Genomic DNA, 27,924 nt, shown 5'->3' with positions numbered 1-27,924 from the left:
CTTCCAATTCAGGATGTTGTGTGACTTGGAGGGGAACTTGGAGGTGGTGGTGTTCCCATGCGCCTGCTGCCCTTGTCCTTCTAGGTGGAAGAGGTCGCGGGTTTGGGAGGTGCTGCCGAAGAAGCCTTGGCGAGTTGCTGCAGTGCATCTTGTAGATGGTACACACTGCAGCCACGGTGCGCCGGTGGTGGAGGGAGTGAATGTTTAAGGTGGTGGCTGGGGTGCCAATCAAACGGGCTGCTTTGTCCTGAATGGTGTCGAATTACTTGAGTGTTGTTGGAGCTGCACTCATCCAGGCAAGTGGAGAGTATTCCATCACACTCCTGACTTGTGCCTTGTAGATGGTGGAAAGGCTTTGGGGAGTCAGGAGGTGAGTCACTCGCTGCAGTAAAAATATCTTCTCATCTTTCAGACCCGTACGTTAAGGTGTCTCTAATTTGTGAAGGGCGAAGATTGAAAAAGCGAAAAACCACTACAAAGAAGAACACTCTCAACCCTGTTTACAATGAGGCCATTATCTTTGACATCCCTCCAGAGAGCATGGAGCAGGTCAGCCTCTCCATTACAGTAATGGATTATGATCGGTGAGTTTCCCTTTTACCAGTTTTGCAATCTTTTCTGTGAGCTTAAAGAGCTTAATTACCAAAATTAGCAATCTTCAATGATGAATACCTGGAAATGTGCCTGGAAATATTCAATGGGGCTTATTTCAGTTTACGGAGACAAATATATCAGAGTACGAAAACCTGTGGTAACTGCAACTCGCTGTTAGTTTCAGGATGTGCCGGCCTCGGTCCTCCGGTGCTCATCCCACCAAATCTCCTGGGGTTGGGGAGGTCCGTTATTGGTTTGGGCAGATCTAGTGCGACCGCCACCCCGTATCCTAAAGGAGGCTACTTACTGTGGGGGAAGTACGCTGGTCCAGATGGAGAGTGTTGGGGTTCCTGATTTTTGAACCCTACCCTCTCTCTCCGCCAGGTGGAATAGTCCACTGTGAGAAAACATTAGACAGGATGAGCCCAGTTTCTCATCAGCAATGATCAACAGCAGAAAGTTTTTGCAGAAGCATGTGAGAAATACAAAGAGTAACACTAGTGCAGATAAGGGAATTAGGGGTTACGGGGAGAGGGCAGGGAAGTGGACGTGAGTCTGGATTCGGATCAGCCATGATCCTATTGAATGGCGGGGCAGGCCCGAGGGGCCGTATGGCCTACTTCTGCTCTTACTTCTTATGTTCTTATGTTAAGGTGTTCTCTTGCGGTCTAATAGGCACACGATTCACCAAAAAAATCTAACTTTAAGCAGGATATTTCATCACTGTGTTATGTGGATTTTGCTCTCGTGTTGCAGGACTTCTGCCTTTCTCCTCACTGCTGTATTTCTACTCTGTAACAATCTGTTTCTTCTACCCATCCACAGAGTTGGTCACAATGAGGTTATTGGGGTATGTCGAGTAGGACAAGACGCAGAAGGGCTTGGACGAGATCACTGGAACGAAATGCTGGCCTACCCTCGTAAACCCATCGCCCACTGGCACCCACTGGCGGAGGTAACACTGGCACTCGGAACTTCCACCTGTCTCGTGATGACTCTTTGTTGGTAGACAGGAAATAATGGGGATAACTTTAATGGAACCCGCCCATCAGGAAACTGCCGAGAAGGGGAGCAACACCGGTTTTATATCTGCTCGATCTTGCTCTCCATTTAAGTCAATAATGGGCGGGGTGTAAAACCGCTGATCCACCCGATCCTGTGGGTTTCCCGCCCAGCGAATTAGGTTAAAATCACCCCCAATGATTCTCTGGCAATGATTGAGGTCCAGACAAGGCATTCCAGTTTGTGATGGTAGGGATCGTGCTATCTTCTTCAGAGAATGGAGGGCCAAGATACCTAATTTCCATCATTGGTACAAATCTCACCAAGTGTAAAATGAGGTAAATGATCCACTCCATCTTTGTGCGATCTGCACAGAGCGAGATTAAAACAGAGTGGATTAAACAGAGTGACGTAATAAAGACTCACTGCGCACTTGGTTGTACATAAAGCAAGGCTTTAATCGACTTGTAACAAAACATGGAGGTCTAGTTAGTAGTCACTAGCTTCCTGTTTCCAGACTGTCTCTGGCCAAGGTGGGCCCACGCCCGAGTATTTATACTCCTCGGGCAGCGCCCTCAGCTGGCCGTTCAGTAGTACTTCCTGAGTTACTACTTGTAGAAGTTGCGATTTATGACAGTGTTTTATTTGGGAATTTGGAAAGTGAGAATTCGGACAAGAGGGGGAAGGAGTCGTTGGTTTTTGCCTATGCTACTTGTAGTGCTTTGTGTTACAGGTAGATATTTAATCTCAGTACCCATAACTTAATCTAGATCAAGTAAGTAGTCAAGAAACTACACTGTAAACTAAATTACCTAATTACAAATTTAATTCAATTTAATTAAATAAAACAAGGTCATATAGGGCTGGCAGTGCAGGTGGTGTGCGGCAACTGCAGCATGTGGGAGTTTGTGGAGAGCATTGTGATCCTGGACAACCATGTTTGCAGTAAGTGCCTGCATCTTGAGGAACTTCAGCTCAGAGTGTTTGAGCTGGAGTCTGAGGTGCAGACATTGTGGGGCAACAGGGATGGGGAGAGTTACCTGGACACTTTGATCCAGGAGGCCGTCACACCCCTTAGGTTAGGTAGTGGTACAGGTCTGGTTAGTGGTCAGGGACAGGAGGGTGTGACTGCAACTCAGCTAGGTAAGGGGACCCCAGGTGCAGTGCTGGAGGAGCCTCAGTCTTTGCCCTTGTGCAACAGGTATGAGGTTCTTGCTGCCTGTGTGGGTGAGGGAAAAGCCTGCAGGATGGATGAGCAAACTGACCATGGCACCAGGGTGCAAGAAGCCATTCAAGTGGGGGGAGTGAAAGGGAATGTAGTTGTGGTAGGGGACATTATAATCAGGGGGATAGATACTGCTCTCTGCAGCCGCGACCGAGAGTTCCGAAGGTTGTGTTGCCTGCCCGGTGACAGCGTTAAAGACACCTCCTCGTGGCTGGAGAAGAACTTGGAGTGGGAGGGGGAGGATCCAGTTGTCATGGTCCATGTAGGAACCAACGACAAAGGTAGAACTAGGGATGAGGTTCTGCTGAGAGAGTTTGAGGAGCTAGGATCCAAATTAAAAAGCACAACCTCAAAGGTAATAATCTCTGGATTGTTACCTGAGCCACGTGCAAATTGGCATAGGGACAAACAGATTAGAAGTTTAAATGTGTGGCTCAAAGAGTGGTGTGGGTGGAAAGGGTTTCAGTTCATGGGGCACTGGCACCTGTACTAGGGAAAGAGGGAGCTGTTCCGTTGGAATGGGCTCCACTTAAACCGGGCTGGGACCAGTGTCCTGGTGAACCGAATGACTAGGGCAGTAAATACATACTTTGGTTCTGTCTTCACAAAGGAGGACACAAATAACCTCCCAAAGATGTCAGGGAACATAGGGTCTAATGAAAGGGAGGAACTGATAGAAATCAGTATTTATAGGGAAATGGTGTTAGGGAAATTGATGGGATTGAGGGCCGATAAATCCCCAGGGCCTGATAATCTACATCCTAGGGTACTTAAGGAAGTGGCCCTAGAAATAGTAGATGCATTGCTGGTCATCTTCCAAAATTCGATAGACTCTGGAACAGTACCCATGGCTTGGCGGGTAGCTAATGTTACCCCACTGTTCAAAAAGGGTGGTAGAGAGAAAACGGGGAATTACAGACCGGTAAGCCTGACATCGGTAGTGGGGGAAATGCTAGAGTCCATTATAAAGGATGTAATAGCAGAGCACTTGGAAAAAAGTGACCGGATCGGACAAAGTCAACATGGCTTTACAAAAGGTAAATCGTGCTTGACTAATCTACTGGAATTTTTTGAGGATGTAACTGGTAAAATAGATAAGGAAGAACCAGTGGATGTGATGTATTTGGATTTTCAAAAGGCTTTCGATAAGGTCCCGCATAAGAGATTAGCGTGTAAAATTAAGGCACATGGGATTGGGGGCAAGGTATTGACTTGAATAGAGAACTGGTTGGCAGACAGAAAGCAAAGAGTTGGAATAAACGGCTCTTTTTCCAAGTGGCAGGCAGTGACTAGTGGGGTACCGCAGGGTTCGGTCCTTGGACCCCAGCTATTCACAATATATATTAATGATCTGGACGAGGGAACTAGATGTAATATCACCAAGTTTGCAGACGACACAAAGCTGGGTGGGCATGTGTGCTGTGAGGAGGATGCTGAGAAACTCCAGGATGATTTGGACAGGTTGGGTGATTGGGCAGCAGCGTGGCAGATGCAATATAATGTGGATAAATGCGAGGTCATCCACTTTGGTGTCAAAAACAGGAAGGCAGATTATTATCTGAATGGCAATAGATTGGGAGAAGGGGAAGTGCAACGAGACCTGGGCGTCCTTGTGCACCAGTCGCTGAAAGTAAGCATGCAGGTGCAGCAGGCGGTTAAGAAGGCAAATGGTATGTTGGCCTTCGTAGCGAGAGGGTTTGAGTACAGGAACAAGGATGTCTTGCTGCAGTTGTACAGGGCCTTGCTGAGGCCACATCTTGAGCATTGTGTGCCGTTTTGGTCGCCTTATCTGAGGAAGGATGTTCTTGCCATGGAGGGAGTGCAGCGAAGATTCACCAGGCTGATACCTGGGATGGCAGGAATGATGTATGAGGAGAGATTGTGTCGATTGGGCTTGTACTTGCTGGAGTTTAGAAGAATGAGAGGGGATCTCATCGAAACTTATAAAATTCTAACAGGACTAGACAGACTAGATGCAGGAATTATGTTCCCGATGGTGGGGGAGTCCAGAACCAGGGGTCACAGTCTAAGGATAAGGGGTAAACCATTTAGGACAGAGATGAGGAGGAATTTCTTCACCCAGAGAGTGGTGAACCTGTGGAATTCTCTGCCAAAGAAGGCAGTAGAGGCCAATTCATTAAATATATTCAAGAAGGAGTTGGATATATTTCTTAAGGCTAAAGGGATCAAGGGGTATGGGGAGAAGGCAGGGACAGGGTACTGAATTTGGATGATCAGCCATGATCTCATTGAATGGCGGAGCAGGCTCGAGGGGCCGAATGGCCTACTCCTGCTCCTATCTTCTATGTTTCTATGTAAATAGGGCTTTAAACTATTGAATGGAGGGTGGGAGGATTCAGGAAAGAGTAAATTTAAAAGCAGCAAGAGAAATGTCAAGGCTCTAGAGCAGAGTAGAGTTTTGGGTAAATATAAGCACTATATCTGAATGCGCGAAGCATTCGCAACAAAATAGATGAACTAATAGCGGAGATAGAAATTAATAGGTTTGATCGAATAGTCTTTACAGAGACGTTGTTGCAATGTGGCCAAGGTTGGGATCTAAATATTCCAGGACACTTAACTCTTAGAAGAGATAGGCAAAATGGAAAAGGAGGCGGGGTAGCCCTGATAATAAAGGATGGGATAAAGTCAGTAGAGAGAAAGGATCTTAGCTCCGAAAATCAAGAAGTAGAATCTGATGTGCCTCAATAAATCCGAGACTCGATGTTAGCGAAACAAAACAAGGCTTTTATTGACTTAGAAGGTAACACACAGAGGAGAATGTATCTTCCATCCAGAGGCCTGCCGTACTGGATGTGCTGCAGGCTGGGCCAGCTTACATAGGAGCCAGGTATGGGCGGAGCCCTACACACAGTACAATACAATGGAAATGAAACTGAAACCAACCACAGTCACAGGCAGAGAAATACTGATGAGTGATGAATGGAATATTTCATCACAGAATCAGTTTGGGTGGAGCTAAGAAACAGCAAGGGGCGGAAAACATTGGTGGGAGTTGTTTATAGGTCCCAAACAATAGTTATAATGTAGGGCAGAGTATAAGTTAGGAAATTAGAGGTGCATGTAACAAGGGTAATATAGTAATCATTAATTTTAAAATCTTTAATCTGCATATAGACTGGGCAAACCAAATTTGCAGTAATAGTGTGGAGGGTGAATTAATGGAATGTATGCAAGATAGTTTTCTAAATCAGTATGTTGAGGAACCAACTAGGGAACAGGCTATTTTAGATCTAGTATTGTGCAATGAGAAAGGGTTAATTAATAACCTTGTAGTAAAGGGGCCTTTAGGGAAAGTAGGGTGTTTGGTTTCCTCGCCCTTACAAGGGTTCTTTGACTCTGGGTTTTACAGGAACAAAATGGTAGACGACACAAAGGTTTAGGATCAACCCAAAACTGTTAGTATATTAAAACCAACAAAACATAGACAAAAACCTGTTGAGATTTGGCTGAAACTTACAATCACCCATCCGGCCGGACGTTACTGTTGTGGATTGTAGGCCTGGATCGGAGATGACCTGTCCCCGTCCTCCTTTATCTGACTGCAGCTGCCTACACAGCACAAACCCCTTGTAGATTCAACTGATTCTTACAATCACCCGTCCACTGTTTGTGGCCGACGTCGATTGCAGGCTGGGAGCTGGGGATGACCGTCTTCCCTTCCTTCTTACACCTGGCAGTTGCTGTAGTCAGAGCTAGCTTCCCAGCGAGAGAGCTTCCGAGCAAAAGAGAGAGAGAGAGCTGTGGTGTGGTTCCTTCTTATCGTTCTTTTAGTCACCTGGCCCCATGCTGGGCCTCCCCCAACCAGTTTCGGTTGTTGGTTTGCTGAACTGTCCGACATTCACACCTCGTCAATGTAGTGTATGTGCTTTAAGTCAGAACTACTTTTTACAGCTCCTGTATACTGTAGTACCGGCAGTAACCACACCGGTATATAAGCTGTGCGCATGCCTCTGTACCCCAGTCTAGAAATTACCCTCCTCCAGTAAAGACCTGTTATTTGTTATGTACAGCATCCGTGTAATTATTTATCCACTGAACCACGGATCTAACAGTGGCGACGAGTGTTGATGTGAACCTACCTGCAACATAAAGAAAAAAAAAAATAGTCGAGTCCAGGAACACGGGCGTCGACCGCGAGCAACTGCCCAGCAGTCAGGCAGAGATCCAACTTCGCTGGGGAGGCTGTGGAGAGCCGGGCTTGGTTCCCCAGCCACAACGAACAGTAAGAGACCGATGACAGGTCCAGAGCAGACCCTTCCCGAGCAATGGCGGCTGGAGCCGACCGACGGCAGAGAGAGAGAGCTGGGCAGTGTCGACAGGGTAAGAAAGAGGGTGAAGATAGCAGGGCGCAGCCGGGGGTTGATCACCGAGCGGCATCGAGGGAAAATACTGCATACCGGAGAGAGAGAGGGTAAGAAACAGCCGGGTTCTAGACTGAGCGGCGTCGACAAATATCAAGAGAAGAACGCGCAGAGCACAGCCAGGGATCATGGGCTGATCAGGGTCCGCGGGGCGAAGCAAGGGGAGATGCCATTGAGCCGCGGGGAAGCAGGGAGAGCGCAGGAGGTGCCATTGAGCCGCGGAGAAGCAGGGAGAGCGCGGGAGGCGCCATTGAGCCGCGGAGAAGAAGGAAGAGCACGGGAGACGCCATTTTGCGAAGCCGCAGCGGAGAAGGCGGGTGAGCGCAGGAAGTAAGGAAGGCGTGGGAGACGCCTTTTTGTGCCAGCGGAGAAGAAGGGGAAGCGTGGGAGGCGCCATTGGGGATAGTTAACACACAACCAAGGATGCCGAAGAGTGGCAGTATCTCTACGTTCGACAATGAAGTCGAAGATTGGGCGACATATGTGGAACGTATTGCGGTGTACTGCAGGGCGAATGAAGTGCCAGATGCTAATAAAGCACTGGTTCTGTTAAATTCCATGGGTGCAAAAACTTATGGGTTACTGCAAAATCTAATAACCCCAGAGAAGCCGGTAAACAAGAATTTTGAAAGCATAGTAGAAATCCTACAGGACCACTTAAACCCCACACCGCTGCTGATAGCAGAACGATTTAAGTTCCATAAAAGGAACCAACACAAAGACAAAAGCAATGCTGAGTACCTAACGGAACTGCGCAAGCTATCGAAATACTGCCAGTTTGGAGCGTGACTAGCGGACACGTTAAGGGACAAGTTTGTGTGGGCTACAAAGTGAAGGAACCCAGAAACGGCTTCTATCAGAAAAGGACCTTACGCTGGACAAAGTTTTCAATATGACAGTATCACACGAAGCAGCCGCAAGGGGCGCTGCAGAGATACAACGGAGACCGCAAGAATACGGCACCAATGAAATGACCTATGGAACAGGGAAGTGCTATCGCTGCGGCAGAACAACACAGGACCAGAAAGATTGTTGGTTCAAGGACCAAGTGTGCAGACAGTGTGGGAAAGCAGGACACATAGCAAGAGTCTGCAGGTCTGGGAAGAAAACCAACAGTAAGAAACCTCCACAGGAGAAGTACAAAAAGGTACACCAGGTGATGGACAGCGGTTCAGACGAACAGAAAAGTGACACAGACTCCGGAAGCAAGGAGCTGGGTTGTCTGAAACTACATAATGTAACCGAAATGGAGGATCACCAGACTATCTGGGTTACACTCAAGATAGACGGAGTCCAAGTGGAAATGGAATTGGACACAGGATCAGCTCTAACAGTCATAAGTCAAAGAGACTACAAGCGGCTATTTTCACACATACCCTTGAAAGCTACAGAGATTGTCTTGAAGACATATACGGGGCAAAAAGTCTACCCCAAAGGAAAAATAAGGGTGAAAGTGACATATAAAGGTCAGGAAATACCTAAAATGGATATATATGTATTGCCAAATGGAGGACCACCACTGCTAGGACGTGAATGGATCTGGAAGATACATTTAGATTGGCATTCCATACAGGCACCGAAGGTGGAGGCCAAAAAGGATGACGACGCCATACCTGGACGACTGTCAAAAATGCTAACTGATGCAAAAGAAGTGTTCCAGGAGGGACTAGGAACACCAAAAGGAATAACAGCAACAATTAAAATAGAGGATAATGCAAGCCCAAAGTTACTGAAGGCCAGACCAGTGCCTTATGCGATCAGACCAGCGGTTGAAGCAGAGCTGGAAGGGTTGGAACGTGCAGGAGTACTGTCCAAAGTGGACTGGAGTGAGTGGGCTACACCCATCGTTCCTGTAATGAAGAGGTCATTGAGTAATACGCCTGGGGAACCAAAGAAGGTCCGCATCTGTGGGGATTTTAAGGTGACAGTGAACCCAGTCCTTCACACGGTGCAATATCCGCTTCCACGAATTGAGGATATTTTCGCCTCGCTATCTGGTGGTAAATGCTTCACCAAAATTGATCTAGCCCAGGCGTACTTGCAAATGGAGGTAGAAGAAGCTTTGAAACATTACCTTACGATCAACACCCATAAAGGTCTCTATCAATACAACCGGCTGGTGTTTGGAGTAGCCTCAGCTCCGGCTATCTGGCAAAGGGCGATGGATCAGGTCCTGCAAGGGATTCCAGGGACCCAGTGTTATTTGGATGACATCTTGGTCACGGGCGAAAATGACGGTGATCACCTCGCTAACTTGGAGAAGGTGCTCGCCAGATTAAAGGAATATGGGCTACGAGCTAATCGCCACAAGTGCGTGTTTTTCCAGAAACAGATCTCGTATTGCGGCCACGTCATCGATGAAGAGGGGTTACATAAATCCCCTGACAAGATTGAGGCAGTAGTCAAGGCTCCAGCATCGGAAAATGTGTCACAACTGAGGTCGTTCCTCGGGCTGGTAAACTATTACCACAAGTTCTTACCAAATTTGTCTACGGTATTACACCCGCTGAACACCCTACTGCAAACAGGGGTACCATGGAAGTGGGAGGACGAACATAGACGAGCTTTCCAGAAGTGTAAAGAATTGATCACATCAAAAGAGGTGTTGGCCCATTTCAACCCAGCACTACCAAATCGTTTGGCATGTGATGCATCACCCTACGGCATTGGAGCGGTGCTGTCGCACAAATTCCCAGACGGGTTGGAGAGACCTTTGCGTCTCGGTTACTAACCTCAGCCGAGTGCAACTATGCCCAGATTGACAGGGAGGCCCTCAGCCTAGTACGGGGAGTAAAAAAATTCAACCATTATCTGCATGGGCAGAAGTTCACCTTGCTGACTGACCACCAACCACTTGTCTCCATCTTTAAACATAAGAAGGGCGTGCCAGTAATGACTGCACAGTGGTTACAAAGATGGTCCCTGTTTCTAGGGGCGAATCAATATGAAATAGAATATAAAGGCACGAAACAGCATGGGAACGCTGATGGGCTATCGCGCCTGCCACTGCCTACGGTGGAGGAAGCACCAGCAGTGGACCCTATCAAGATATTTTATTCGTCGATAATTGAACGATTGCCAGTAACAAACGCGGATATAGAGAAGGAGACCCGCAACGATCCGACGCTGTCACGGGTATATGAATTAACGGTGAGTGGATGGCCATCACATGGTGACTCACTGTTGCCAGCATTCTCATCCAGAAGAGAACAGCTGTCAGTATGCCAGGGGACAGTGATGTGTGGATCCAGAGTGGTGATTCCACCCAAGTTAAGGGAGAGAGTGCTAAAGGAGCTACATGAAGGTCATCTGGGGGGAGTTAAAATGAAAAGCCTTGCTAGGGCTTATGTGTGGTGGCCGGGAATCGATCAACAAATCGAAGACCTAACTAAGAGCTGCTTAGGATGCCAGAAGGTCCAAAATGCACCACCACATGCCCCTCTACACCCATGGGCATGGCCCTCCTCTCCATGGCAACGGGTGCACATTGATTTCGCTGGTCCATTCATGGACTCAATGTTCTTAATAGCAGTGGATGCTCATTCAAAGTGGCCTGAGGTGATAAAGATGTCTTCAACCACTACAGAGAAAACGATTGTAGTCCTACGGACCATATTTGCCAGAAACGGTTTGCCAGAGCAGATCTGCTCTGATAATGGACCACAGTTTGTGTCCGATGAGTTCCAAAAATTCATGAAAAGGAATGGGGTAAGGCATTACACATCCGCCCCGTATCATCCAGCCACCAATGGATTGGCTGAGAGGTTCGTACAAACCTTTAAGAAGGCGATAAAGGTCATATGCGACGAGGAAATTCCACTACAGCATAAGATGGACAATTTCTTATTAGCCTACCGAAACGCGACACATGCAGTTACCAACCAGACCCCGGCCATGATGTTCTTTAACCGAAGGTTGAGATCTCGTCTGGACTTGCTCAGACCAAATGTGCGAAGAAATGTTGAGGACAAACAATTCCAGCACATCAACGAGAAGCCGACAAGGAGCTTCAATGTAGGGCAACCAGTCTTGGCCCGTGACTATCGAACAGAGAAGTGGCAACCCAGAATGATATGTACAAGGCAGGGGCCATTAATGTACACAGTGGATGTCGGGGAGAACATTGTGAGACGCCACGTCGATCAGATCTTAGTGTCACAGGAAGGCGTCAACCCCATGTCTCGAGTACCTGGGGATGAACCCGACATACCGGTAGCACCTACTTCAGACCCAGTAGCAGTGGAACCCGATGAACTACCAGATGAAAAGGGGTCAGAATCGCCTCTGCACCAAGAACAAGAACCTCCGGAAAGGCGCTATCCCGAAAGGGTCAGGAAGCCGCCCCAAAGACTGAATCTATAAACGGACTTTTGTTATTGAATGTACATGTAAAAATGTAATTGTTATTTGAATATTAAGGGGGTATTATTAATCTAAAAAGGGAGGAATTGTAGTGTATGTGCTTTAAGTCAGAACTACTTTTACAGCTCCTGTATACTGTAGTACCGGCAGTAACCACACCGGTATATAAGCTGTGCGCATGCCTCTGTACCCCAGTCTAGAAATTACCCTCCTCCAGTAAAGACCTGTTATTTGTTATGTACAGCATCCGTGTAATTATTTATCCACTGAACCACGGATCTAACAGTCAACCTGTAATTCAATCACTGGAGGTGTACAGAGTTGTGAGATCGAAGATAACTCCTTATCTCCTCTCCCGCTTTCTGTAAAGCATATTCAATGTGATTTCTATTACTGTTGATGTGCGGTTGGCTGATTGTCTGCTTGGGACTTGTGTATCTTCCATTCATGTCAGGAAGTCGATCGTGACCCCCATTGTTTCAGTTAAACTCAGCATTGTCCAGATGTTAATTTTTCCCATCAAAACCAATCATGATTCAAGGCCTCACAGTTCAATGTCAATGCCCTTTTCAGAGTTAATCATGAGTCAAAGCTTTCATTTTCCAGTATCAATGTGTTCTCCAAGAACTGCAGACTTTGATGACTGTGCCTCGAAGTTTAACCGTTTCATGCCCTTACTACTGGGCCAAACAGGCTTTCAGCATTTTGCTATTGTACAGGGTTTTTTTTAAAATCTACAGGAAGAGTGACCATAATATGATAGAATTTTATATTGAGTTTGAAAGTGATTTAGTTAAATCCGAAACTAGGGTCTTAAATCTAAACAAAACAAACTATGTAGGTATGAGGGGCGAGTTGGCTAAGGTAGATTGGGAAACTACATTAAAAGGTATGATGGTAGAAAAGCAATGGCTAGCATTTAAAGAATTAATACATAATTTACAACAAATATACATTCCTTTAAAGCACAAAAACCCCACAGGAAAAGTGGTCCAATGTGCCTAACAAGAAATGTTAAAGATAGTATTAGGCCAAAGGAAGAGGCTTAGGGGGAAAACTTCAGTTGGTTTGCGCCTCCCATTAGCACTTTAAGAGGGCGCTATTGGGGCGCAAAACAACTAGCGCCTGGGCGCGGCGATGTTTGCACCGCTCGCGAAATTAACTAGACATTTTGCAGCGGTGCTAAACACTACCGCCACGATCTCCTGCGCCGACAGATCGTGACATCAGTCGAGTGCGCAACGCCCCAGAGCGGATATTGAGTGGCGCCCCCTGCCTTACCGCCTGCCGCTAGCAACGACAGGTTGAGGGGAGCGTTTTGCTGTCAGGAAGGGACTGGGGGAACGCTATTTAAAGGCGACCGCTTCCTGCCTTTTTTTGTTGGTGACATTTTTGCACCACGCATTCTGAGAGAGCGAGAGAGACTTCTGGAGAGATTCAACGCTGTGTGAAGGAGCTTTGGGTACTGAGCAGCACTTTGCAGGTTCATTTTGATTTGCCCTTCCTTGCTTCGCCAGCGCTCTGAGGTAGCGCCTCGCTGCTCGGCCTTTGCGCCTTAAGACAGGTGTGAAGCGCCTGATTTAGCGCTCCAATCACCTCCAGGGGTGATAAAAGCCAAGTTTGCCGTCGGAGGCGATAATTAGCGCCAGGCGCTAAACTTTGTGCACGGCCGATAATGGCGCCCCAAACGGGGCGATACTGAATTTTTCCCCCTTATAATGTCGCCATAACGAGCAGTAAGCCTGAAGATTGGGAGGATTTTAGAATTCAACAAAGGAGGACCAAGAAATTGATAAAGAAAGGGAAAATAGAATGAGAGTAAACTTGCGAGTGACATAAAAACAGACTGTAAAAGCTTCTATATGTATGTAAAAAGGAAAAGATTAGCAAGTAAATGTTGGTCCCTTACAGGCTGAGACAGGAGAAATTATAATGGGGAATAAGGAAATGGTAGAGAAATTAAACAAATACGTTGGGCTGGATTTTGTGAATGGAGACATGCTGGAGGCGGTACTGCTGCTTGTCGGGTCTAAGTCCTGTCCCCATCATATTCTGGCCAACCTGAAGGATTTTCCCCTGGTTGACCTTGTTAAACCCGCCTTTGCGGGCTCAGCAGGCCAATTAGGGGGAAGTCATTGACAGAGCACGTAAACGTCAGACGTGCCATCTGTCAAGTCTTCTTGAAAGAAGAAATGTCAGCATTTGACAGCTCTGTGAAGCTGTCAAACACTGACATTCTGTGTAGTTTGATGAGTCCTTGTGTTCAGGACTCATCAAACCTTTCAACTTTGTAGAAAGCAGATGATTGTTGGTTCGGAGGATCCAACAGCCAGTCTGTGAAATCTGCAATGAAGATGTCGGGACTCCAGAACCACTGCGGCTGAAGGCTGTAGGCAGAAACAAAGGTAAGTGAACATTTTATAACACTTAACACTCACCTCACATACTTACCACGCCACACTTGCAAACCATCACTCACCTCTACATCTCACTTTCAGGCCCCTCTGACCCCCTCTGACCTCCTACTCGACTCCTCCAACCCAGCAGGGTTCTCCGAGGTTGGGAAGCCTTCACCTGAAAAGGTAAAATGGCACTAATCCTTTTTTCTGCCTGTTAACTACCTGTTAACCAAAGCAGGACATCTTCCTGCCTCCTGGCAAAAGGGCACAGAGGCAGGTTGGGGGCGGGTTTGCCATCCGCCCCCACTTTCTGCAACTTTCCCGGCTGTCCCACCTCCATACCCGCCTCCTCGGGGCTGAGAAAATCCAGCCCGTTGTGTCTGTCTTCACTGAAGAAGACGCAAAAAACTTCCCAGAAATAGTGGCAAGCCAAGGGTCTGGCGAGAATGAGGAACTGAAAGAAATTAATTTTAAAAAAGTACTGGAGAAATTAATGGGACTGAAAGCAGATAAATCCCCTGGACCTGATGGCCCCCATCCTAGGGTTTTGAAAGAGGTGGCTATAGAGATAGTGGTTGTCATTTTCCAGAAATGTGAAGTTAACCACTTTGGTAGGAATAATAGAAAAGCAGAGTATTTTTTAAATGGTGAGAGACTGGGAAATGTTGGTGTTCAGAGGGACCTGGGTGTCCTTGTACACAAATCACTGACAGTTAACATGCGGGTACAGCAAGCAATTAGGAAAGCAAATGGTATGTTGGCCTTTATTACTAGAGGATTTGAGTAAATGAGTAAAGACGTCTTACTGCAATTATACAGGGCCCTGGTGAGACCACTCCTGGAGTATTGTGGACAGTTTTGGTCTCCTTACCTAAGGAAGGATATACTTGCCATAGAGAGAGTGCAACGAAGGTTCACCAGACTGATTCCTGGGATGGGGGGATTGTCCTATGAGGAGAGATTGAGTAGACTAGGCCTATATTCTCTAGAGTTTAGAAGAATGAGAGGTGATCTCATTGAAACATACAAAATTCTTACAGGGCTTGACAGGGTAGATGCAGGGAGGATGTTTCCCTGGCTGGGGAGTCTAGAACCAGGGGTCACAGTCTCAGAATAAGAGGTTGGCCATTTAGGACTGAGATGAGGAGAAATTTCTTCACTCAGAGGGTGGTGAATCTTTGGAATTCTCTACCCCAGAGGGCTGTGGAGGCTCAGTCGTTGAGTATATTCAAGACAGATATCGATAGATTTTTGGATATTAAGGGAATCAAGGGATATGGGGATAGTGCAGGAAAGTGGAGATGAGGTAGAAGATCAGCCATGATCTTATTGAATGACGGAGCAGGCTCGAAGGGCCGAATGGCCGACTCCTGCTCCTATTTCTTATGTTCTTATATTCTTTATATCTCTGATAGAGGGTAACAATCTCACTCAGAGGCCAAAAGGATGGTGAGCGTGGAAATTGCAAACCTATACACACATACTGTAGGGTTTTCCTTTTCTGATTGGGAGTTCAGGTACATTGCTGATCTAGATTAAAGGACTTTACTCTGTAACTGAGATGTACATTACCTGGGATTGCTGACACTGGGTGACATGAATTAAAAATAAACTGTGTTCCATTTACCAATAATGGGGCAGTAATTCCTCCCCAAACGCGTGAGTGCGTAAGGGGTACTCACGCGTCTGGCCGGAGGAAATGCCGGTTTTCAGCATGCACAGCACATGCGCTGAAAACCGGCATTTCCTCTCCTCCAACCCAAGAGGTGAAGAGGCTAGCGCGTGCGCTGTAGGGGGCAGCGCGTGCGTCTTGGATTTCCTCTGTTTTGGGGGATTTGCGCATGTCTAAAGGCCTCCGGTCTTTACGCTTGTAAAAAGCACACGTAAGTATTTATTTTTACAAGTAAGTGGTGTTTTAGTGCAATTTAGAATTTTTTTTTCCACAGGTTTATTATTTTAAAGAATCTACAATAAGGTAAGTTTAGTTTTAGACCCTTTTTAATGGCCCAGAAATTCAGATCGGGGGCTTGCCACGCGTGCAAGGCCCCGATATGCACTTACCCGACGCGCTGGCCGTTGACCTCCAGGGACGCCTGGAATTCGATTTTGAAAAAGAAGAATCCCGGGCAGCGTATGACGTCACGCCGCCCAGGAGTGCAGCCGGCGCGAAGCCTGTAGCGCGCTGTGCAACTGAGACACGCCCCTTGAGGTCTCAGTTTAACAGGACACGCCCCCAATGTTTCTAACAAGCTGCTAAGCATTTTTACATGCAAAGCAGCAGTTTAAATAGGTTTTTGGAAGTTTTTTGAAGATTTTGGTAACTTTTATAAACTTTTAAAAACGTTTACATTATTTTGAAGAATCTGAAGTAGTTTTAAACAGAATTAAAGCAATTTAAAGACTTTTAAAAGCCCTAAAAGAATTTTTTTAATTCCATTTATTTATTTAGCAATGTCGTCGTCATACGTGTCTTCACACTGTTCCCTTTGGGGAACTGTATGAAGTGGTGGAAGGATTTATGGCCATGATTAACGCTCATTCCGTGACCGTAACCATCTTTGAACCAGCCATTAGGGCGGTTAGTCCTATGGCGGGAGGGTTTTACGGGCTCCCACAAGCTATACAAGGAGGGGGGGCCACCCACACCCACGGACGCAAATATCCCACTGGATGTCAACCCAGAATTTAGAGCCGGAGCTCCGACTCCACTTGCCGGGACTGTCTGGAGCGGGGTTCGAAACCCTACCCTGATCTGGCCCAGTGGCGGGGATCCTACCGCTATGCCAAAGGCCCAATCCGATTAGCAACGTGTAATGGCTGGAATGAGCACAATTCACGGCATTAAAAGAACTCACAATTGAACTGATGATGACCTCAGCAATCTCCTCAAGGAGGTGGAGGCGCAGCACCTGCTCATCATTGGTAATGAGAAGTCAAAGGCGCCGCAAAAAGGGCAGATGATAGCTTGGTCTTTCAAGTGGCAGCATAGGGCTCCAGTCACGGGGAGGGAAAAGGCGCAGGAAACGTATGGGTGTCACCTTTTGTGCGGAGTGGGCCTTTTCCGTAGCAGTAAGCATCCCCGCCGCTGGGCCAGAAGGAGTAGGGTTTCGAATCCCACTCCAGACAGTCCCGGCAAGTGGAGTCGGAGCTCCAACTATAAATTCTGGGTGGACATCCAGCGGGATACTTGCGTCCGTGGGTGTGGGTGGCCCCCCCCCCGCTCAGATGGGTTGTGGGAGCCCGTAAAACCCTCACGCCATAGGACTAACCACCCTAATGGCTGGCTCAAAGATGGTTACGGTCACGGAATGAGCGTTAATCACGGCCATAAATCCTTCCACCACTTCATACAGTTCCCGAAAGGGAACAGTGTGAGGATACGTACGACGATGACCTCTTGCGCAATGCACCTCCTTGGACCCTCAGTCGCAGATGCGAGGGGGCAAATCGTGCAATTGTTAAATTTTTCATTGTATTGACATGTAAAATGTTGGCCCAGTAATTCCCTTCCAAATGCGCGAGTACGGTCGGGGTACTTACACGTCTGGCCGGAGGAAATGCCGGTTTTCAGCATGCACAGCGCATGCGGGGAAAACCGGCATTTCCTGTCCTCTGAACGAAGGGGTTCAGAGGCAGAACGCATGCGACTGCACAGGCAGCGCGTGCGCAGTAAAATTCGCCGCTTTCATTCATGCTTTCAGTGAGGTCAAGTCCTTACAACTTACACATGAAAAAAGCATGGGTACAGTTGCTCCTGAGGCTGCGGAGGAAGATATTTCTTATCGTGGAGCTTCTGAAAGTATGTATGTCTGTATATATTCCTTTGCGTGTTATGTATATATTCCTTTACTTATGTGTATGAATGTATTATTTAATTATGACTTTCAGAGAAAGTAACTTATTGGAAAATCATAATTAAAAACATACATTCATACACATAAGTAAAGGAATATAAAACATACATACATATACGTAAAGGAATATATGCGGACATACATACATAATTACTTATTACTGATGAAAAGTTTCTTTCTTAAAAGTGCTGGAAATGTTACATTACTCATTTTAGAACACTCATTTTCACATTCAATTCACACAGCCACAATTGCTCCTTCTACCTACCGTACTGAAAACCCGTTTAAAAAAAAAAATTTAAACTTTAAAACTTACTTAAAATTTCTTAAAATAACTTCCCTCCCTTTCCCAAACAAAAATATTGCCTTTCAGAAGCTCCACGATAAAATATATCTTCCTCCGCAGCCTTGGAACAACTTTACACATGCTTTTTTCAAGTGTAACTTGAAAGGACTTACCCTCACTGAATCCATGAATGAAATCGACGAAGTTCACTGTGCAAGCGCTGCCTGTGCAGTCGCACGCGCTGTGCCTCTGAACCCCTTCGTTCAGAGGACTGGAAATGCCGGCGTTCCCCGCATGCGCTGTGCATGCTGAACGCCGGCATTTCCACCGGCCAGATGCGTGAGTACCCAGACCGTACTCACGCATTTGGACCCGAATTACTGGCCCATTAAAAAATTATTTTTTTCAAAAAAAAAATTATTGTTTAAATTATTTTTTAAAACTTATTTATACTTAATTTAATGATTGGGATGTTTTTAAAAATTTTATTTAAAGTTTAAGTAGTGTTTTGGGGTGCAGTACTTCTCAAGAGTTTGACAGTTCTTACTCTCAAACTTATGAATGAAGTTTCCCCTCCCCTGATTGGCTGAACAGTGCTCACCTGATCCCAGCCGGCACATCGCACTAACTATGCCGCTGGGTCAGGTTAGCACAGCGCGCTGACATCAGAACCGGGCCACTGACAGGAAATCCACTGCGGGCCAGGTTTCAGATGTCGGCGCGCCGGGTAAGTGCACATCGGGGGCTTGCACGTGCGGCAAGCCCCCGACACCAAGTTCTGGGCCATTGACATTTTGCCAGCGGTTTTAATACAGCTGGGGTAGCTGTGAAATTCTCAATTCCCATAGGACTCTCACTTGGTAGGGCTATAACTCTATAGGAATCATTCTGTTCCCACACTGGGATGGGTGATTTTATCAATGGGGATGTGATGGAGACGGGAAAGCTGCTTGTCGGGTTTTAGTCCCACCTCCATCGCCGTCTGGCCAACTCACGCTATCTTCCCTTGATTGGCCTTGTTAAGCCCCGCCCAGCAGGCTTAGCCGGCCAATTAAGGGAAAGCCTGTGACAGATGATGTCAGCGAGTGATGTTTCAACTGTCAAGATGTTTTGACAGATGAATTGTCATCGTTTGACGGCTCTGTGAAGCTGTCACACATGACAATCTGTCTTCTAAGTTGAGACCTTGGACACAGGCTCACTTGGAAAGCTTTCCTGAGCGGAAAGCAGCAGGCTGCTACATTTAAGAACACAGCGGCCATTCTGCTCTCTCTGCCGGTGAGATGAGGCAGCTCCGCAGCCTAAAGGGATGAAGCCTGGAGGAAGAAGCAAAGGTAAGTAAAACTTATTAAAACACTTTACATACACCTCACACACTTATTTCTGCACACATGCACCCATTACTCACCTGCACACCGGACATCTCGGCCCTTCTGACCCCCGCAGACCCACGGCCCGCCTTGCTGACCCTCGCGAGGTTTGGAGCCGTCGGGAAGCCCACACTTCAGGGCTCAAAATAGGATTATCCAAAAAACTGCCTGTTACCAGGCAGTTAATTGGCACTAATCCCCTTCCTGCCTCGAGGAGACGGGACCCGGCATGGGTCGGGTACCCGCCTCCTGGGAAGATGGCACGGAAGCGGGATGGGTACCCGCTCCCAGATTCTGCCATTTTCCTGGCAGTCCCGCCTCCATACCCGTCTCCCCAGGGCTGGCAAAATCACCCCCTGGGAGTGGGGATAGGGCTACAACAGGATGGGACCAAATCCTGACTGTACTGGGAGTGTCAGCCTCCGCTAACCAGGCTTCACTAAAGGGAAAAGTTACCCCTGAAGAGTTGTAAGGAATAACTTGCCGGGGAAGGCCATATAAGCACGAAGTGTTTGAGGAAAGGGATTAAGGAATATGAGGATAAATTCTTCATTCTCACGCTCCTAGTCCCGACACCCTGATCCAAGTTCGCTTCAATCGCGGGATTGCGTTGCGGTTAATGACCATAAAGTGGGAGGTGTGGTCAATCCATCAGTACGGCCCAGGCACATTGGGCCAAATGGTTCTTAATGTGGAAATTACATCACCAAAAGGAAAAAGAAAGACTTGCATTTCTCCAGCGCCTTTCACGACCTCAGGATGTCCCAAAGCGCTTTACAGCCAATGAAGTACTTTTTGAAGTGTAGTCACTGTTGTAATGTGGGAAACGCAGCAGCCAATTTGCACACAGCAAGCTCCCACAAACAGCAATATGATAATGATCAGATAATCTGTTTTAGTGATGTTGATTGAGGGATAAATATTGGCCAGGACACCAAGGAGAACTCTCCTGCTCTTCTTTTGAAATAGTGGCTGTGGGATCTTTTACATCCACCTGAGAGAGCCTCAGTTTAACGCCTCACCCGAAAGACAGCACTGCACTTCCTCCGGGAGTGTCAGCCTAGATTTTTGTGCTCAAGTCTTTGGAGTGGAATTTGAACCCACAACCTTCTGACTCCGAGGCAAGAGTGCCACAGCTCAGAGACTGAAGGTCCAACATTGCCTGGTTGCTGAACCTGACGATTAACTTTGCTGTCTTGAATTCATTCCACGGCATCTGTAATTTTGTTTATAGAATGTACACTTTCAATTTAAAAAGTCACACAACACCAGGTTATAGTCCAACAGCTTTATTTGAAATCACAAGCTTTCGGAGCGCTGCTCCTTCTTCAGGTGAAGTGGAGAAATGCATAAAGACACAGCTTATATAGTCAGAGAATCTGTCTTCTAATTATCTCTCTGCCGAGGTGTGATTAATGGCAGTTGGAAAGGTTACCTGTAAACATCTGACACGATTCTCTGACTATATAAGCTGTGTCTTTATGCATTTCTCCACTTCACCTGAAGAAGGAGCAGCGCTCCGAAAGCTTGTGATTTCAAATAAAGCTGTTGGACTATAACCTGGTGTTGTGTGACTTTTTACATTTGTCCACCCCAGTCCAACTCCGGCATCTCCACACCATGGCTACTTTCAATTTAAGTTGATAATTATTTGTAAAACTCTTTAAGGAAGTGACGATTCACGGTTTGATGTTCTGGAGCATGTTTTGTACATTCTGGAAGCAAGCACCTGCTGAGCATTTGATAACCTTTATGTAACAAGGATGGAAAATGCCACTGAGTTGTGAAAAGTGCAGAAAATATAACTGTAATTAAACTGCTCAACTCTAAAAGGAGGAAAGATTACTCCAGTGCAATGTGACATTCTAAACTGGAGCAGAGAAACTTTCTTTAGCAATCCTTTCTGAGTCTAACGTGTGATTAGATTGTTAAATGCCCATTGAAGGTGCCATTTCGATTTATTTTTCCATATACTGTCAAACTGAGGCCCATGCTGCTCAAATGCAGTTTGGAAGTCGCGAATGATTGTCCATTAGAGGATTTCAAGAAAATAACGGTGATCAGAGGACAAGATATACACCGTCGGCAGAGATTCTGACAAAACCTGCTTTGTCCGAGCTGCTTTGTACTGTGAAGTTTTTATAATTATTCCCAAGTTACAATCATTTAAAATGACTTATCTGCTGCACCGTTATCAGTTTACAAGCAGATCTGGTAGTGTAGTGGTTATGTTCCTGGACTAATAATCTAGAGAAAGTCAATTCAAATCGCACCACAGCAGCAGTTTAACAATTTGAATTCCAGTTTAAAAAAAATTCAAAGTCTGGAAATAAAAATCTGGTCTCAGTAAAAGTGACGGTGAAGCTGTCGGATTGTCACCAAAACCCAACTGGTTCACTGATGTCCTTTAGGGAAGGAAACCTGCTGCTTTTACCTGGTCTCGCCTACACGTGACTCGTGGACTAGGAGCTGGCTGGTTCCCCGCCCCCCTCCCCATACCCAGCGAGATGTAGCGGGGTATCTGTGTGACCGCCACAGCTGGCCAACGGCATTTCAAAGAGGCCGAAAGCCGCTTTCAGCTCAGGACAGGGAGCGTCAATGCTCTACTCACTTTGTGGCTGTTCTGGGCGCAAGTCGAATTTCCTGTCAACCATGTGTGAGTGACAACAACTTGCATTTATATAGCGCCTTTAACGTAGCAAAACGTCCCAAGGAGCTTCACAGGAGCGTAAATCAGACAAAAATTTGACACTGAATCACATAAGGAGAAGTTAGGGCAGGTGGCCAAAATCTTGGTCAAAGAGGTCGGTTTTAAGGAGAGTCTTACAGGAGGAGAGAGAGGCGGAGAGGTTTAGGGAGGGAATTCCAGAGCTTAGGGTCTCGGCAACAGAAGGCACGGCCGCCAATGGTTGAGCGATTATAATCAGGAATGCGCAAGAGGCCAGAATTAGAGGAGCGCAGATATCTTGGGATGGGGGGGGGGGTTGTGGGGTTGAAGGAGATTACAGAGATAGGGAGGGGCGAGACCATGGAGGGTTTTGAAAACAAGGATGAGAATTTTAAAATTGAGGCGTTGCTTAACCGGGAGCCAATGTAGGTCAGTAAGCACAGGGGTGATGGGCGAACGGGACTTGGTGCGAGTTAGGACACAGGCAGCCGAGTTTTGGATGACCTCAAGTTTACGTAGGATGGAACATGGGAGGCCGGCCAGGAGTGCTGGAATAGTCAAGTCTAGAGGTAACAAAGGCAAGGATGAGGGTTTCAGCAGCAGATGAGCTGAGGCAAGGGTGGAGACAGGCGATGTTACGGAGGTGGAAATAGGTGGTTTTAGTTATTCCGCAGATATGTAGACAGCAAGAAAAAAAACTACCTGCCTTTATATAGTGCCTTTCACGACCTCAGGTCATCCCAAAGTGCTGTATGAATGCAAGTACTTTTTTTAAGTGTAGTCACTGTTGTAATGTAGGAAATGCAGCAGCCAATTTGCGCACAGCAAGCTCCCACTAACAGCAATGAGACAAAGGACCACATGATCTGTTTTCAGTGATGTTGGTTGAGGGATAAATATTGACACTGGGAAGAACTCCCCTGCTCTTCTTTGAGTATGGTGTGGAGATGCCAGTGTTGGACTGGGGTGGGCAAATGTAAGAAATCACACAACACCAGGTTATAGTCCAACAGCTTTATTTAAAATCACAAGCTTTGAGTAGCGCCATGAGATCTTTTACATCCACCTGAGAGAGCAGACGGGGCCTCGGTTTAACGTCTCATCCAAAAGACGGCACCTCCGACAGTGCTGCACTCCCTCAGTACTGCACTGGAAGAGTCAGCCTGGATGTTTGTGCTCAAGTCTGTGGAGTGGGACTTAAACCCACAACTTTCTGACTCAGAGGCGAGAGTGCTGCCCACTGAATCACAGCTGACACCGAAAGAAGATTCATCCTGTTTGAAGTGATAACATTTCTAGATTGTAGTAAGGACAGGGTGTGGGAATTTTTAAACTGGAAGCTGTGAGTTGTTATCTGTTATGATTTCTTTTGTCCTGTTTCTGTGGGCAGAGTGAATGTACAACGGCATCTGAAGGCATTACAGTTAATAGCAGAGAAATAGTCACAGGTTCGGTGTGACCTTCGATTGCCTGCAGTTGCTTTCTGATGCACATTGGCATGTTTTACCCCAAGAGACCATTGCAGCAGGGAGTATAACATCACTTAAAGAGGAATTGGAAAAGTATTTGAAAAGGGAAAATAAAAAAGGGGTACAGGGAAAGATCCAGCAGTGACATGGGCACATAGTAACATCGGAACACAGGAACAGGAGGAGGCCATTCAGCCCCTCGAGCCTGTTCTGCCATTTAGTCAGATCATGGCCGATCTGCACCTTGACTCCATCTTCCCACCTTTGCTCCCTATCCTTTAATACCCTTACCCAATAAAAATCTACCAATCTCAGTCTTGAAAGCTGCAGTTGACCTCCAGCCTCCACAGCCTTTTGGGGGAGAGAGTTCCAGATTTCCACTACCCTTTGTGTGAAGAAGTGCTTCCTGACCTCGCTCCTGAACGGCCTGGCTCTAATTTTAAGATTGTGCTCCCTTGTTCTGGACTCCCGCCCCCCCCCCCCCACCAGAGGAAATAATTTGTCTCTATCTATTCTATTGAATCCCTTAATCATTTTAAACATCTCAATTAGATCACGCCTCAAACTTCCAAACTCAAGAAGACTTCCCCCAGCCAGCTGAGCGTGAAAGAGCGAGGTTAAAGGGTCGTGCTGAAAGATGTACCATGTGCTCTTGCTGTGTGTTATGTGCATTAAAAAAAAAGGTGTTTGGAACTTGGATTGGTCAAGGACTACTGTTTGTAGGGGAAAGGAGGCTCCATGATGGTAGGACCTTATAATAGCCCCTAATTATAAAACCCAACATCCAGCCACAGCTGACTGACCCCTGGACCCCAGTTTTGCCCCTTAGTTGAGCTGTACACCGGGAGTCACCTGGTATCTAAGACTGGACTTCACATGTGACAATTCTCTGAGAAATTCCCTATTCCTTAGTTAGGTGTCAGCCGTGGCTCAGTGGGCAGCACTCCCGATCTCTGAGTCAGACAGTCGTGGGTTCAAACCCCACTCCAGAGAGTTGAGCAGAAAATCCAGGCTGACACTCCCAGTGCAGTGCTGAGGGAGCGCCGCACTGTCGGAGGGGCAGTACTGAGGGAGCGCCGCACTGTCGGAGGGGCAGTACTGAGGGAGCGCCGCACTGTCGGAGGTGCAGTACTGAGGGAGCGCTGCACTGTCGGAGGGGCAGTACTGAGGGAGCGCCGCACTGTCGGAGGGGCAGTACTGAGGGAGCGCCGCACTGTCGGAGGGGCAGTACTGAGGGAGCGCTGCACTGTCGGAGGTGCAGTACTGAGGGAGCGCCGCACTGTCGGAGGGGCAGTACTGAGGGAGCGCCGCACTGTCGGAGGGGCGGTACTGAGGGAGCGCCGCACTGTCGGAGGGGCGGTACTGAGGGAGAGCTGCACTGTCGGAGGGGCAGTACTGAGGGAGCGCCGCACTTTCGGAGGGGTGGTACTGAGGGAGAGCTGCACTGTCGGAGGTGCCATCTTTTGGATGAGATGTTAAACCGAGGCCCCGTCTGCCCTCGCAGGTGGATGTAAAAGATCCCACGGACACTATTTCAAAGAAGAGCAGAGGAGTTCTCCCCGGTGTCCTGGGGCCAATATTTATCCCTCAACCAACATCACTAAAGAAATAGATAATCTGGTCATCATCACATTGCTGATTGTGGGAGCTTGCTGTGCAGAAATTGGTCCTGAATTCCTGAAAATCGCTATATGTAAATCTTTCTTTCTTTCTAAATAAAAGCAAAATTCACAATTGTTGGTTTTTGGAGTAATTGAGCTCTGAATTGATTCTGTTGCAGGCACCAGGACAAGCGACCAGCTTTGACAGCCAAGGGTCCTGCCCGTCTCCCAAACTGCCGCCAACACCGTAGAGCTGCTGAGTCCCTCTGTATCGTTACTGAAGAGCATCTGGAATTGTCTGTCTTACTTATATAGCAGGAGTGAGACGGCTAAACGGAAACCAGTCATTCTGTTTAATTATTGGGCAGGGTCGTTGGGGTCACACACACCGTCAATCCTGGCAGGTCACCGCTGTCGGCTGAGAGTGTCGAGGTAATAGAAATGACCATTTTTGAGAATTTTAAATCCCTTGATTAGGAACATAGGAACTGGAGGAGGCCATTCAGCCCCTCGAGCCTGCTCCGCCATTCAGTGAGATCACGGCTGATCTGTGACCTAACTCCAACCACCTGCCTTGGATCCGTAATACCCTTACCCAACAATAATCTATCAATCTTAGATTTGAAATTTTCAATTGACCTCCAGCCTCAACAGTTTTTTGGGGGGAGAGTTCCAGATTTCCACCACCCTTTGTGTGAAGAAGTGCTTCCTGACATCACCCCTGAACAGCCTGGCTCTAATTTTAAGGTTCTGCCCCCTTGTTCTGGACTCCCCCCACCAGAGGAAATAGTTTCTCTCTCTCTACCCGATCAAATCCTTTAATCATCTTAAACACCTCAATCTTCTTTACTCAAGGGAATACAAGCCTAGTCTGTGCAACCTGTCCTTGTAATTATTAGATCCCTTTAGAAATCAGTTGTGAAAGGACTGATCTTTTCATATTGCTGACAATAAAACCCGTGGAGTGACTCTTATCACTGAGGTCGGGGCCCAGATGTGATGAAGTCTGAAGCACTAATATTTAAAAAAAAATAATGCGCCTGGTGGGCGAGAAGTTCAGTTTTCTCTTCTGAATACGAAAGGTTTTGTGGTCTCCTGCCGTTCCTTTCGCGATTGAAGTGCTTGGTAATAAACACAAGCTGCAAAGTCTGTTGCCATGACGCAGGCGGTTACCGTGGAACCGGTGGAGTGTCCTTTCTATCTGGGACTGGAAGCTGGCAGCTCGGAGTCGCTGTGTTTAAGATGCAGTTTAAATGGCCCTTCTTCTGATATCTCTCTGTCTCCTTGAAGCGTTGACAATTTTGCACACTGCCAGGTACAAAGTCTGTTGCAGGGATCTACATTAGCGCCTCAGTGTAATGTTCCTATAACACAGACTGATCAGGACTGCTCGCAAAGTCCTTTTGCTCTACGATCCCCACCACTTGCAACGCCCACATTTCAAACAGGCAGTCGGTAATATCAGCTAAAAAGCGAAATCCATTAGCCAGTTACATTAATGTCGAAGTTTACAGTGTCTTTAAGTGCTCGGTTTATTTGGGGCAGACACAGCTGTTTCTAGAATCATACCTGTGATATTGTCTGAGTGGATACAGCTGAAATTCAGTGGCCCAGTTTGGTGATGTTTAAATGGTTGGTATCCAGTCTATTCAGTCCCCGCCACAAACTCCGCTCCCTAGCCTCCGATTCCACCCCCCTCCCTGGCCACTGTCTGAGGCTGAACCAAGACTGTTCACAACCTCGCCGTCTTGTTTGACCCTGAGATGAGCTTCTGAACGCTCATCCTCTCCATCACCAAGACCGCCTACCTCCACCTCCGTAACATCGCCCGTCTCCACCCTGCCTCAGCTCATCCGCTGCTGAAACCCTCATCCATGCCTTTGTTACCTCTAGACTTGACTATTCCAACGCACTCCTGGCTGGCCTCCCACATTCCACCCTACATAAACTTGAGGTCATCCAAAATTTGGCTGCCCGTGTCCTAACTCGCACCAAGTCCTGTTCGCCCATCATCCCTGTGCTCGCTGACCTACATTGGCTCCCGGTTAAGCAACGCCTCGATTTCAAAATTCTCATCCTTGTTTTCAAATCCCTCCTTAGCCTCGCCCCCTCCCTATCTCTGTAATCTCCTCCAGCCCCACAACCCCCCGAGATCTCTGCGCTCCTCTAATTCTGCCCTCTTGCGCATCACTGATTTCCATCGCTCCACCATTGCCGGCCGTGCCTTCAGCTGCCTGGGTCCTAAGATCTGGAATTCCCTCCCTAAACCTCTCCGCCTCTCTTTCCTCCTTTAAGACGCTCCTTAAAACCGACCTCTGACCAAGCTTATGATTTCCTGTCCTAATATCTCCTTATGTGGCTCGGTGTCAAATTTTGTTTGATTATGCTCCTGTGAAGCGCCTTGGGATGTTTTACTATGTTAAAGGTGCTATATAAATGCAAGTTGTAGTTTTGGTTCTGTGAAGGAGTTAAGATTTGTGTTCTCGATCCTCTCTGGACCTTCTCTCTGGTAATGGGCAACGAGAGGTTGGCGTTGCAAAGCTCGGTGTCCTTGGTCAGGTCGAAGGTCAGCTCTAGGGTCCGGCAGTGAAGAAGATCATTCTGGTCGTGGTTCGGGGAGCTGCGGATGACCGACGACATGTGGCGGTACCCCGTTATGCCGGCCATCGCGTATAACTGGCAAATCGCATTCAGACGAATGTGACCGCT

At 47.2% G+C, this 27,924-nt stretch overlaps 1 protein-coding gene across 1 annotated transcript in view; it reads left to right on the top strand.

The window, feature by feature from the left end:
- The window catches only part of syt10 (synaptotagmin X), a 101,680-nt gene extending 74,012 nt beyond the window's left edge, over nt 1-27,668 (top strand). The window contains exons 5-7 of the mRNA XM_086009668.1: nt 413-584; nt 1,420-1,549; nt 25,395-27,668. Coding sequence (XP_085865794.1) covers nt 413-584; nt 1,420-1,549; nt 25,395-25,466 — 374 coding nt within the window. The 3' untranslated portion in view covers nt 25,467-27,668. The remainder of the gene's footprint in view (nt 1-412; nt 585-1,419; nt 1,550-25,394) is intronic.
- The last annotated feature ends 256 nt before the right edge of the window (nt 27,669-27,924 follow it).

Source organism: Somniosus microcephalus, chromosome 16 (genome assembly GCF_052327205.1).
Source record: "Somniosus microcephalus isolate GS21.2 chromosome 16, FLI_Smic_1.0, whole genome shotgun sequence".
NCBI classification, from domain to species: domain Eukaryota; kingdom Metazoa; phylum Chordata; class Chondrichthyes; order Squaliformes; family Somniosidae; genus Somniosus; species Somniosus microcephalus.
Note: the sequence above shows the minus strand (reverse complement) of the source record. Positions and strands in the feature narration are given on the sequence as shown.